The following is a 13,887-nucleotide window of genomic DNA, read 5'->3' on the forward strand; positions in this document are numbered from 1 at the left end:
ATCTGCCAATCAACAAGTACAGTGTTTCAAAACTTGGTGTAATTTGTATGACACCCCGGCTCGAATACATAGGTGGAGGGGTACTACTGGTATTAGCTGTCCACGTTGTGGAGAGGTGGCCACGGATAGCACCCATATGTTCGCCACCTGCTCGAAACTTTCTCAATTACTATCTAAAATCGAACTTAGGCTGAGGGCAATCTTGGGTCTCTCTCTGATACTTACCCCGTTGACTGTCATGTTGGGTATTTCCGATCAAGTGGTGGATGAAAATGATAAGAAACTTGTATTTGTTGATATGGCTGTTTATTGTCTATGTATAGCCACAGTATGGCTAGATGTTACCCCCACGACTGAATATGTTTGGCTTAATAAATTAATGTCTGTATATAATTGGGAAATGGCGGTGGTGAAGAGGCGAGGAAGGCGGGCTAGAGAGAAAGGAGAGAAGCTCTGGTTGCCTATGTCTAATTGGCTCAGTCGCTAGGCAAAGACACATTTATATTTTCTTCTTTTCCATGTGCCCATTTATTGTATTATTGTATCATGCTATTATCTTATTCGGTTTTTCTTTTTTTTCTTTGTTTTCTCCTCGTTCTTGATTAACTGGATTGCTGGGGGAAGGATGGATTCGCCAGGGGTGAGGGGGGAGAAAAATCATGAAAAATGTTTGGGGAATTAACCACAGTTTTTTTTTTCTCTTGATTGCTACTGTATATGTTTTTCTGTGCTTGGTACCCCAATAAAAAAAAAAATTAAAAAGGAAAAAAACAATATTTTGGGGAGATATCTTTTCCCCCTAGTGCATGCATACGAAGCTCTTCCAACAAGGTTCAAGTCTTTGCTATTGTGTGAACGCAGCCCTTTCACAGGCACATGTGTGGCTGGGAAGTGATTTTGTCTTTGTGGGATAAAATGAAGGCACTCTTTGAAATAACTGCAGTTCTCTTCCCAGGCGCACAATGTCGCATCGGAGACATTTCCTAATTCTCTTCGCTTCTTTGCTTTGGCAGCTGTTCCTAAATGTCCTTCCCCAAGACAGACGCCAGTGGCTCGGCAGGACGGCAGCGGCGCGGACGTGGTATCAAAGGATTAAAGAGATAGTAAGTTGATGTTTCCAGAGTGGAGCCGACAGCCGCGCGCATGTGCTGCAGACACCATCTTGATCATGCCTTTGTTTCCTTTGCAGCACATCACCAACCCACGGAAGGCGGCCGGGCAGCAAGACCTGATGATCAACAACCCGCTGTCGCAGGATGAGGGGGTAAGAGCACTTCAGGAGTCCCCGTTGAGGCTTGTGTTGGGGATTGAAAGTCCATGCACAGTTGCAGAGTTCCCCACCATGCTAGGCTGGGGAGTGCACTCCACCTTAATGTTGACATAGACACGAGTAGGCCAGTTCATGAGCAGGAATTCCCTGGGAAGCGTGTGCAGTGCCATGATCTCTTGCAGCGTAGGACACCCTCTTGCACTAATAGTTTTGCTAGAAAACCCTTGATGCCTGATGTTGAGAGGGCCGTAACAGGGTTTACCATAAACCAGCCTCTGGAATACCCTAATCCTGGCTGTAACAGAGGATTTATCATAGAATGGCCTCCGGAAGATCCTGGTCCCCATGGGACAGTGCTTATTCTGTCCCAAGCTGCGGCGGAGCAGAACCCAGTCTGGAGTGATTGATTGGCCACCATCGTCATTGATTTTGGAAATGCTCGCCATTGGGTTTTCACCACAAGTAGTTGTGGTGTTCCAAACATCCAAGCGAGTCCGGACGTGTGTGCACTGAGATCATCTCAGTCTCCTGCCGTTTGGAAGTACTTCCAGAGTGTCCTCATTTGTTGGCAGAAACTGGCATTGGTGCCTTTTCTGCCATGTACTTCACCACCAGAGTGGCTTAGCTGCAGCCATTTTGGTGGCAGAGCCTCCGCCATCATGAAAAGGAGCTCAAAATATGGCACAATTACCACCATTGGTGTGGAGAGAACTTGTGCACCTCTCACTTAACAGGTGGAAGTTCCGCTCACAAAACACGAGATGAGCCTGAAGGTTTCACTCTCAAAGCATGGCAGACCATTTGGAAATCCACTGGGAATTCCAAGATGGCCGCTCTTTAGTTTTCAAATGCAGCCTTCCTCAAGCAGGGACTGTTTTGACAGCTCTGCAGCCTAGCTTTGTCTATTTTGTCTATAGGTTTCGGTCTCTTTTGTTATTTGCTGAGGAAGCTCCTGAGTCCTGCTACTCACAAAGGTTTCTCTCTGTGGAATCTATATCAATTGGGCTTTTGAAAGGGACACTCCAAGTATATTATTCCAAGTACTGAATCAATGTGGAGTCCAAACCCATTTTCAAAGCTGATAAAATATTGCTGATTCCTAGGGTGGGTTTGGTAAGTAGCAAAAACATTTCTGCGGGCGTGTACAGCTATTTGGACTGTTTGTGACCATAAAACGTTTACACCACTTGCTTCATATCTGCACAAGATCAGACAGTTTGGTGAAGCTGAAGAACCAAAACTACAATTGTTACTTGTTCCCAGGATCTTGGCATTCCCAGATTTTGATGAGCGAACTAAGAGACTGGGTTCAGCCTTCAGAGACAATATCCAATGAGTGTGTGTTGTATGTGTTATTTAGGGGCTGACATTAACAACCCTGCCAATTACCGACCCATATCACAACTACCCTATCTATCAAAAGTCTTAGAAAAATTGGTAAACAGGCAGCTTTCTAACTTCCTTGAAATTAACAACTTATTGGATGTTTCTCAGACGGGTTTTAGGGCCAACAATAGCACAGAGACAACACTCTTGGCCGTGCTAGATAACATCAGAACACAGGTAGATCGGGGGAAAACAGTCGTCTTGATATTATTAGACCTCTCGGCGGCGTTTGACACCGTACCACATAACCTATTATTAGGAACCCTTGCAGCAAAGGGAATTCGGGCAAAAGCATTAGGTTGGCTGAAATCCTTTTTGTCAGACAGAACTCATTCTGTGCGCTTGGGCAACTTTTCAGCTCCCCTCCGAAACATCAAATATGGGGTCCCACAGAGGGGGCCTCATTGAGCCTAACATTATTCAATGTATTTGTATCTTCCCTGGAAGAGATAGGAAGAAAGTGGGGTATCAATGTCTGTTCATATGCAGATGATACCCAACTAATGATAATCCTAGATGGGGAAGAGAACCCGAAGGATAGGCTGCTAAACTGCCTCACCGAATTATCGGGCTGGATGTACAGCCATTGTCTAAAGCTCAATGCCGATAAATTGGAAATACTGCTGTTCGGTGGATCACAACAGCTATGGGATAACACCTGGTGGCCCGTTACCCTGGGTACCCCCCCAATCCAACACCGACAGCAAGGAATCTAGGAGTTATTATTGGTAACACCTTGTCCATGAAAAAGCATGTGTCAACAATCTGCGGCAAAGGCTTTGCACTATTAAAAATGCTCAGAAGAGTCTTTCCATGGATCCCCACTGAGTGTAGAAAGACTCTAGTCCAGTCACTGTTGATGAGCAGGCAGGACTATGGAAACTCCCTGTTTGTGGGCATGGCAGACTACCTCTTCACAAAACTACAATTAGTGCAGAATGCGGCAGCAAAGGCAATCTGCAATAGGAAAAAATATGACCCAGCCAAGAGTTGCCTAAAAGAGCTCCATTTGCTGCCAATGAGACAAAGAGCTACGTTTAAAATGCTGTGCATCACACACAGAGCATTGTATAAAACCGGCCCCTACATCCTAAAAAATAGGATTACGTTTTATGCACCCACTAGGAATCTCCGCTCTCAATCAACAGCGAGAGCAACAACTACCAGAGTGAAAACAGCCAGGATGGGAGGACGGGCTTTCTCCCACCTAGCAGCAACCAGATGGAATGATCTGCCCAAGGATCTTAGACTCACGGACTGTCCCCTGACTGTCAGGAAAAAATTAAAAACCATTTTATTCCCTAAACCTGACTAACTCCTTCTGACTCAAGTATATAGCCCACTGCATATCACAGAACTCATAGCGCCGTGATATCCCACCCAGGATGAATAATTGCGCTTTATGAGTAACAAAATAAAATAAGTAAGTTGGTTTCCAATCCAGTTTTATTATCACACACTACTACAAACTAAGCCGAATTCTAAATTCTTCCAATCTTGTAAAGATAACCAAAGACAGAAAAATAATGTCTAACATCACACAACATAGTCCCATTCAGGGAACAGGATTAAAAACCATCCCCCTTGTTCCATAGTTTCCAAAATGCCCACTAGATCACTAAAGTGGGTGAGGTTCTGATAGCAAGATGCAAAGAAGGCTGACCACAGGGGTATGACACTGTTGGGGGCCAGGCACAGATGTAATGCAGTGTTTATTATCAGCAGGTGTTGTTACAGTAATAAACATGTGGCTACACATAAAAAGATACATTAAAATAACACTTTCTAGACTCTTCCCATTCTTCCACTATTCCTTTTCAATCCAAATAAGACTAACCTGTCCACCACTCAAATTAAATTCATATTTCCCTATACTAATTCACCACTAATCCTGTTTTGGGTTCCGAAGTAGCATGCTACCCACCAAAAAGTGCTTCAACACCTCATCAGGGGTAACAAACACTAAAAAAATGCAATCCTTTCCCTCTTCCATCCCTCCGCTATCATTTTCAATCCAAAGAACAGACTAACCTATCCACCGCACAAATTAATTTCATATTTCACTATAATAATTCACCACTAGTCCTTTATAGGTTCCAGAGTAGAGTGCTACTTGCGGAAAAAAGCACTTTGACGCCCTGTCAGGGGTAGTAAGCGATATATAAATACAATTACAATACAATACATAAAGTGCAACCTTTTTTCAGAAGGTGGCTGACCTCCTTTCTACCCCAGGTTTGAGGGACAGATTGTCAGAGAAGGGACGGGCCTTTTTCACACTTCCCTTCAGAGGGAGATGCCAATGGCCTCCTTATGTAGAAAGTCTTCTACGCTTCCCTTAATCGGAGTCCTTTGACTCCATGTGTCTGGACATGTATGGAGGATGCATATGCATACCTGTGTATGTTGTGGTTGAGTGCAAGGTCTTCGTGCTCATCGGAGTCTGCGTGCAGCAAAGTCCGAAGGCTTCATCTGCAAACAGTGCAGGGGGTTGGAGGAGGCTGCAGTATGTGTATTGCAGTGCATACAGTGCATGGGTTTGCATGAGGCTGCAGTATGTGTGTTGCAGTCCAGACAGTGCTGGGGTTTGCAGGAGGCTGCGGTATATGTGTTGCACTGTAGACAATGCAGGGGGTTGCACAAGGCTGCTGTATGTGTGTTGCAGTGCAGACATTGCATGGGTTGCAGGAGGCTGCTGTATGTTTTGCAGTGCATACAGCGCAGGGGTTTGCAGGAGGCTGCTGTATGTGTGTTGCAGAAAGTGCAGGGGGTAGCAGGAGCCTGCTGCATGTGTGTCGCAGTACAGACCTTGCAGGAGGCTGCTGTATGTGTATCTGAAAGAAAAAGGTTAGTATTAGATTCCTTACCTTAGAATATCCCCAGGCGTAAAGACTGGATCCGGAAACTTTTGCGTAGCAGTACCCTTGTGCGTCGGTAGGCGTCGTCTGCGGCTCCGTGTCCGTCTTCGGCGTCGTTGGCGCCGGGATGACGCGCCCGAGTACTTAGACACCGCTCTCGCGCGCTGACGTCAGTTCTTCTTTTTTCCGCACCAGCAAGCGCCGATCCGGAAAAAGTGGTTCCCTTTGGTCAATTTTTGACTAAACTTTTTCGATCATTTTTGATCTTTCTTTGAAGTCGAACGACTCCGACTGTGCCGGTAGGGATGCCCGGGTACAAGCCCTGTTTTGACTGCAGCTGACTGTCGGTTACCGACCCCCATCACCGGTGTCTACATTGCCTGGGGCCCGACCATTATGACAAGTCGTGCCCCGACTGCCGGGCCTTGACTTCGAAGGCTAGGCGGGAGCGGTCCCGCGCCGTTCAAAGTCCCGGTCCGGAAGGAGGTCGAGGGACCGGTCGCGGGCCGAAGTCATCACAGCTCGGAGAGTCGACACCACTCCTCGGGCTCCAAGTCCTCGGGTAAGAGGCACAAAAAGGTCGAAGAGGCGACATCGCTCTTCTGACTCCCCCCGACGCTTGCGCGACACGGCCGGGGGTTTGGGCGACATTGCCCACGCAGCTCCGCCGGAGCCGCAGGCATCGCGGTCTGCTCCATACCCGCCGGTCCCTGGGCAGAACGCGACGCCAGAGGAGATAGATGCCTTCCTCATGGCCATGAGGTCGCTCACTCCTCCTTCAGGTTCCGCAACGCCTTCGGGCCCCCCAGTCCCGCCAGGGAGCCCAAGCGGGCCAGGTGCTTCGGCCCCGGCGCCGTCGGCGACTTCGGTCCCGACGCCGCAGGGCCCCACTGGATCCGGTTCCGGATCCAGGTCGCCGCTGGTCGACCTTATGACCCCACCGGCGTCGGCCCCTAGGGTGTCGCCCCCGAAGCTGACCCCGGACGACGTCGACCCCGGTCCCCCCTTCCATCCGGTTCCGGTGCCGGAGCTGTGCCGCTCGATGCCGCATTCGACGTCGAGAGAAGAATTTTTCTTCTGTGATCCGGCCCCATCATTTGACCCTGAGTTCCAGGAGATGGGTGGGGAGGCGGATTGGGAGGGGTCTGAGTACCCTCTGGCACGTGAGTGTCAGTCTTTTCAGGACTGGGCAGGTGAGCTAGGGGATGCCAGTGGTTTGGACACTTCGCCAGACACTGGTTTTGTCTCTCCTCCTACCGTGGCTACGGAGGAGGGGGCTTCCTTTAGTGTGGTGTTGATGCGGGTGGCCAAGGCCTTATCCCTTGAACTCCCCGTCACGGCCTTGAGGACTAAGCTCCTCACTGAGGAGCCTCTGTTGCCGTTTAATGAGGCATTGTCTGACGTTCTTGTGGGCACTTGGTCCAGGCCCGCTACAGGTCCCCCTGTAGATAGGAACGTGGCCAGACACCACCGCCCGGCTCCGGGCGACCCTTACTTCCTGTCCACCCACCCCCTCCCGAGAGCCTGGTCATACAGGCCTCTAACTCCCGGACCGCATTCCCGGCGGCTCCCCCCGATCAGGAATCCAAGAGGTACGAACAGTATGGTCAGAAGATGTTCTCACTGAGTTTGGGGTTGCGGTCAGTTAACACCGCGTGCCTCTTGGGCCAGTATTCCCACTCTCTGTGGGACAAGGTCGCGGACGTGCTGGCCCAATGTCCGCAGGAGGCCCGGACTAAACTCGCCCAAGCCCTTGCGGAGGGTCGAGATGCTGCAAGGTATTCCATCCGGTGTGGGCTGGATACAACGGACTCGCTAGGCAGGGCGATGGCAACGACGGTGGCGATTCGTCTCCACGCCTGTCTGAGGTCCACCAATATTTCGGCTGATGTCCAAAACACCCTTATGGACATGCCGTTTGATGGCTGTCGCCTCTTTGGCGACAAGGCAGACAGTGCGCTTGAGCTCTTTAAGGACTCCAGGGCTACGGCCAAGTCCTTGGGCCTGTCTGCCCGCTCCAGCAAACTGCTGCCTTTCGCTCCTTTTGTGGGCAAGGAAGGGGCGCCTCTACACGTCCTGCCAGCCACGGGCTGCAGACTAACATCCAGCGTGGTGGTGGACGTGGTAACGGCTGTGGCGGTGCCCGGGGACAACAGCGAGGCCAGTCCACATCCACCCCGCAGCATCCGCCTCAAAGCCCCCCTAGTCCGAGCTTTCAGGCCTATGTGACGCTAGTGGGGGCAGGGTTCGCCATCACCTCCTCCACTGGCCCACTGTCACGTCGGACAGGTGGGTGCTGCAAATTGTCCGAGGGGCTGCTCCTTCCCCTTCGAGGCGACTCCTCCAGCCATGCCACCGCAGTACCACCGCGTTTCGGGGGATTCCCTTGAATTTTCCTCGAGAGGAAGTTACAGCCATCTTGGCCAAGAGAGCCATCGAGCGCGTTCCTGGGCCAGAAGTAGGGTGTGGTTGCTACTCCCACTACTTTCTGGTTCCCAAGAAGAACAAAGGGGGCCTATGCCCTATCTTGGACCTGCGGAACGTCAACGGCTTCCTCTGGAAGGAGAAGTTCAAGATGCTGACACTAGCTCAGGTCTTAGTTGCGGGAGACTGGATGGTAGCGTTGGACTTGCAGGACGCTTATTTTCACATACCCGTCCTGCCGGCCCACCGGCGTTACCTGAGGTTCACGGTAGGCCACGAGCACTTGCAGTTTACCGTGCTCCCCTTCGGCTCCCCTTCGGCCTTACCAGCCCCACTCTGGTGTTCACAAAAGTGATGGCGGTGGTCGCAGCTCATCTGCGCAGATTAGGGGTGTCCGTCTTCCCCTATCTCGACGACTGGTTGTTGAAGGCGGGCTTGCCCCAGACAGTCGTCAGCCACCTCCAGACTACGGCCGACCTCCTGCACCTGCTTGGGTTCTCCATCAATGTGTCGAAGTCACACCTGTGTCCCTCTCAGAAGCTCCTCTTCATCGTAGCGGTTCTAGACTCGCGCAGTTTCGGGTTTATCCTCCCGAACAGTGGGTTCGGGATATTCAGGCTCTGATTCCGATCTTTCAGCCTTTATCCCGAGTCTCGGTCATGTTGACGCTGCGGCTTCTGGGGCTGATGACCCCCTGCATCCTTCTGGTGCATCATGCCAGGTGACGGATGCGGGCTCTGCAGTGGGACCTGAAGTTTCAGTGGGCCCTGCATCAGGGCAGCTTGCCGACCATGTCTTGATCTCGGAGGGCACTGCAAGGCAATTGTAGTGCCGGCTCACGGACCACGATTGGGTCAGCGGCAGATCCCTCTCCCTACCCCAACCGGAGCACGTAGTTGTGAGCGACGCCTCCCTCCTGGGCTGGAGGGGCCACATGGGAGAGGCGGAGATCAGAGGCCTTTGGTCTCCAGCGGAGTCCCGGCTCCACATCAACCTTCTGGAGCTGCGGGCGATCCGGCTTGCACTGAAAGCATTCCTTCCCTCTGTCCGGGGGAGTTTAGTGCAGGTGTTCATGGACAACACCACCGCCATGTGGTACTCCAACAAACAGGGCGGGGTGGGGTCGTGGACCCTTTGCCAGGATCCTCTGCGCCTCTGGCAGTGGCTGGAACATCAGGGCGTGACCCTGGTGGTTCAACACCTGGCAGGTTCCCTGAACGCCAGGGCGGACTAACTCAGCCGCCGGTGCATGATGGATCACGAGTCGCGTCTGAACTCGGATGTGGCGCAAGGCCTCTTTCAGCAGTGGGGAGACCCTTGGTTAGATTTATTCGCCACCGAAGAGAACGCGCAATGTCATCAGTTCTGTACGTTGGAATTTCCAAGGCGGCACTCTCTCGGAAACGCTTTTTGTCGCGAGTGGAGTTGCGGTCTGTTGTACGCCTTTCCGCCTATACCACTTCTGCCCAGAGTGCTGAAGAAGATCAGACGCGACCGTGCCCAAGTCATCTTTGTGGCTCCGGACTGGGCACGAAGATACTGGTATCCCGAGCTACTCAGCATGTCTGTCGATCCCCCGATTTGTCTGCCTCTTCAGGGGGACCTTCTGTAGCAGCAGCAGGGGACGGTCCTCCACCCGAACCTGTCCAGTCTCCACCTCCATATGTGGAGATTGAGCGGCGACAGTTGAGGCCATTTGACTTGCCTCCTGAAGTCTGCGATGTGATTCTGGCAGCCAGGCGTCCCTCCACAAAATCGGTATACGCCTGCAGGTGGAACAAATTTGTGGCATGATACACAGCAACGGCTGTGGATCCACTCTCTGCCCCCCTTTCAGAGGTTCTCCTCTTTCTTCTGCTCTGGGCATTATCAAGGGCTACCTTTCTGCCCTTTCCGCCTTCTTACGGCTACCTGATCAGCCTTCTTTGTTCAAGTCCCCGGTTGTCAATAGGTTCTTGAAGGGCATCACTCATGTTTCCCCCTGTTCCTTTCGTGATGCCTCAGTGGGACTTGAACCTGGTTCTGACTTACCTGATGTGCGCTCCTTTTGAGCCACTTCATAACTATCTTCTTCGTCTACTCACCCTTAAGACTGCATTCCTGGTTGCCATCACTTCTTGCAGGAGAGTGAGTGAGCTCCAGGCCCTCTCTTCTAAACCTCCTCTCCTATCCGTCCATCCGGACAAAGTTGCGGACACGACCCTCTTTCCTGCCCACGGTAGTCACAGTCTTCCACATCGGGCTGTCCATCACCTTGCCTACCTTCTTTCCGCCTCCGCATTTGTGTCGAAAGAGGAAGAGAGGCTCCACCGTCTGGACCCAAAACGTGCGCTCATACTATCTGGATCGCACATGCCAGTTCCGGGTGGATGACCAACTCTTTGTTGGTTACGTGGGCACTAAGAAAGGACGGGCGGTGCACAAACGGACCATCTCTCGATGGGTCGTCTTGTGCATCAAGGCGTGCTATTCTTTGGCTAAAAAGGAGACTCCTGTTGGGCTGAGGGCCCATTCCACTCGGGCCACGGCGGCTACTACTGCCCTGGGTCGGGGAGTCAGGCAGCTACGTGGGCCTCACTGCACACGTTCGCAAGACACTACTGCCTGGGCAGCCAAGTCCTCAGAGATGGCTTCTTTGGCCGTTCCGTTCTCCAGGACTTTCTGGTGTGATCATTGGTTCGCAGACCCACCACCCGGGTTGGTATTGCTGGGGTATCTATTCCAAGGTAAGGAATCTAATACTAACTGTTTCTTTCAGATGCACAAGTTACTTACCTTCGATAACGATATATCTGTAAGAAATAGTAGTTAGTATTAGATTCCTTACCGCCTCACCCGTCCTCCCCGTTCTGCGAACCGATATCTAGGGTTAAGGTTCACCCCTTTCAGGGCCCTAGTTTCTTGGCACCAGTGTTGGTTTTTATCATGGCTCTTCGTTTCTGACGCGGAAAAGCTGTGTATTAGAACTGACGTCTACGCGCGAGGGCGGCGTCTAAGTACTCCGGCGATGTCATCCCGGCGCCGACGACAGACGCGGAGCCACAGACGACGCCTACCGACGCACAATGGTACTGCCACGCAAATGTTTCTGGATCCAGTCTGACGCCTGGGGATATTCGAAGGTAAGGAATCTAATACTAACTACTGTTTCTTACAGATATATTGTTACGAAGGTAAGTAACTTGTGCGTTACAGTGCAGACAGATGAGTGGTTTGCAGGAGGCTGCTCTGTGTTGCAGTGCAGGGGGTTGCATGAGGCTGCTGTATGTGTGTTGCAGTGCAGACAGTGCAGGGGATTGCAGGAGGCTGCTGTATGTGCGTTGCATTGCAGACAGTGCAGGGGTTTGCAGGAGACTGCTGAATGTGTGTTGCAGTGCAGACAGTGGAGGGCGTTGATAGAGGCTGCTTTGTGTTGCTGTGCTGACGGTACAGGGGGTTGCAGGAGGCTTCTGTATGTATGTTGCAGTGCAGACAGTGCAGGGGGTTGCACAAGGCTGCTGTTTGTGTTGCAGTGCAGACAGTGCAGCGGGTAGACAGAGGCTGCTCTGTTTGTTGCAGTGCAGGCAGTGAACGGGTTGCATGAGGCTGTTGTATGTGTGTTGCAGTGCTGACAATGCAGGGGGTTGCAGGAGGCTGCTGTATGTGTGTTGTAGTGAAGACAGTGCAGGGGATTGCAGGGGGCTGCTGTGTCTGTTGCACTGCAGACAGTGGCGGGGTTTCCAGGAGGTTGCTGTATGTGTTGCAGGAGGCTGCTGTGTGTTCCAGTGCAGACAGTGCAGGGGGTAGCAGGAGGCTACTGTATGTGTTGCAGTGCCGGGGTTTGGAGGAGGCTGCTGTATGTGTGTTGCAGTGCCGCCAGCGCATGAGTTGCATGAGGCTGCTGTTTGTGCGCTGCAGAGCAGACAGTGCAGGGGTTGCATGAGGCTGCTGTATGTGTTGCAGTGCAGGGGTTGCAGGAGGCTGAGGTATTGTGTGGCAGTGCAGACAGTGAAGGGGGATGTAGGAGGCTGTTGTATGTGTTGCAGTGCCGGGGGTTTGGAGGAGGCTACTGTATGTGTGTTGCAGTTCAGACAGTGCAGGTGTTGCACGAGGCTGCTCAGGTCTCTGATTACCCTGAGACTGCCGTCTGTATTACCTTCCTTATTGCCCCATGGGAGGCAGTACTGTCTGTTCATGCTCAGGGCATCCGGCTTGCATGGCTTGAAGCTACCAGAGTGCAGTGGTTTGCAGGAGGCTGCTCTGTGTTGCAGTGCAGGGGTTTGCAGGAGGCTGCTGAATGTGTGTTGCAGTGCAGGGGTTTGCAGGATGCTGCTGTATGTGTTGCAGTGCAGGGATTGCTGGAGGCTGCTGTGTGTTGCAGTGCAAACAGTGCATGGAGTTGCAGGAGGCTGCTGTATGTGTGTTGCAGTGCAGGAGGCTGCTGTATGTGTATTGTAGTGCAGACAATACAGGGGTTTGCAGGAGGCTGATTAATGTGTGTTGCAGTGCTGATCGTGCAGGGATTTGCAAAAGGCTGCTGTGTGTTGCAGTGCAGAGGTTTGCTAGGCTGCTGTATGTGTTGCAGTGCAGGGGGTTTGAGGAGGCTGCTGTAAGTGTGTTGCAGTGCAGAGGTTTGCAGGAGGCTGCTGTATGTGTGTTGCAGTGCAGGGGTTTGGAGGAGGCTACTGTATGTGTTGCGGTGGAGGGGTTTGCAGGAGGATGCTGTATGTGTGTTGCAGTGCAGGGGTTTGCACGAGGCTGCTGTGTGTTGCTGTGCAGCCAGTGCAGAGGTTGTCTGGAGGCTTCTGTATGTGTGTTGCAGTACAGACAGTGCATGGATGTGCAGGTGGATGCTGTATTTGTGTTGCAGTGCAGGAGTGTGCAGGAGGATGCTGTATGTGTGTTGCAGTGCAGGGGTTTGCACGAGGCTGCTGTGTGTTGCTGTGCAGCCAGTGCAGAGGTTGTCTGGAGGCTTCTGTATGTGTGTTGCAGTACAGACAGTGCATGGATGTGTAGGAGGGTGCCGTATATGTGTTGCGGTGCAGGGGTTTGCAGTAGGCTGAGGTATGTGTGTTGCAGTGCAGACAGTGCGGGGGTTGGAGGAGGCTGCTGTATGTGTGTTGCAGTGCAGGGGTTTGCACGAGGTTGCTGTGTGTTGCTGTGCAACCAGTGCAGGGGTTGTCTGGAGGCTTCTGTATGTGTTGCAGTACAGACAGTGCATGGGTGTGCAAGAGGATGCTGTATGTGTTGTAGTGCATGCGTTTGCAGGAGGTAACTGTATGTGTTGCAGTGCAGGGGGTTGGAGGAGCTACTGTGTGTTGCTGTGCAGCCAGTGCAGAGGTTGTCTGGAGGCTTCTGTATGTGTGTAGCAGTACAGACAGTGCATGGATGTGCAGGAGGGTGCTGTATATGTGTTGCAGTGCAGGGGTTTGCAGTAGGCTGAGGTATGTGTGTTGCAGTGCAGACAGTGGTGGGGTTTGCAGGAGGTTGCTGTATGTGTTGCAGGAGGCTGCTGTGTGTTCCAGTGCTGACAGTGCAGGGTCTTGCGGGAGGTTGCTGTATGTGTGTTGCAGTGCAGACAGTGCAGGGGGTAGTAGGAGGCTACTGTATGTGTTGCAGTGCCGGGGTTTGGAGGAGGCTGCTGTATGTGTGTTGCAGTGCCGACAGCGCAGGAGTTGCATGAGGCTGTTGTTTGTGTGTTGCAGAGCAGACAGTGCAGGGGTTGCATGAGGCTGCTGTATGTGTTGCAGTGCAGGGGATGCAGGAGGCTGAGGTATTGTGTTGCAGTGCAGACAGTGCAGGGGATGCAGGAGGCTGAGGTATTGTGTTGCAGTGCTGACCGTGCAGGGGGTTGTAGGAGGCTACTATATGTCTTTTGCAGTTCCGACAGTACAGGGGTTGCACGAGGCTGCTCAGGTCTCTGATTACCCTGAGACTGCCGTCTGTATTACCTTCCTTCTTGCTCATGGG

General features: G+C 52.2%; 1 protein-coding gene across 3 annotated transcripts in view; it reads left to right on the forward strand.

Annotated features, from left to right (window-relative positions):
* Positions 1–13,887, forward strand: part of TBC1D5 (TBC1 domain family member 5) — a 1,888,005-nt gene that overhangs the window by 1,045,832 nt on the left and 828,286 nt on the right. For all 3 annotated transcript variants that reach the window (XM_086942181.1, XM_086942182.1, XM_086942183.1), the window contains 2 exons: positions 1,014–1,103; positions 1,190–1,264. In XM_086942181.1, coding sequence (XP_086798307.1) covers positions 1,014–1,103; positions 1,190–1,264 — 165 coding nt within the window. The remainder of the gene's footprint in view (positions 1–1,013; positions 1,104–1,189; positions 1,265–13,887) is intronic.

The sequence above is a fragment of the Lissotriton vulgaris genome, chromosome 10, assembly GCF_964263255.1.
Source record: "Lissotriton vulgaris chromosome 10, aLisVul1.2, whole genome shotgun sequence".
Classification (NCBI taxonomy): Eukaryota; Metazoa; Chordata; class Amphibia; order Caudata; family Salamandridae; genus Lissotriton; species Lissotriton vulgaris.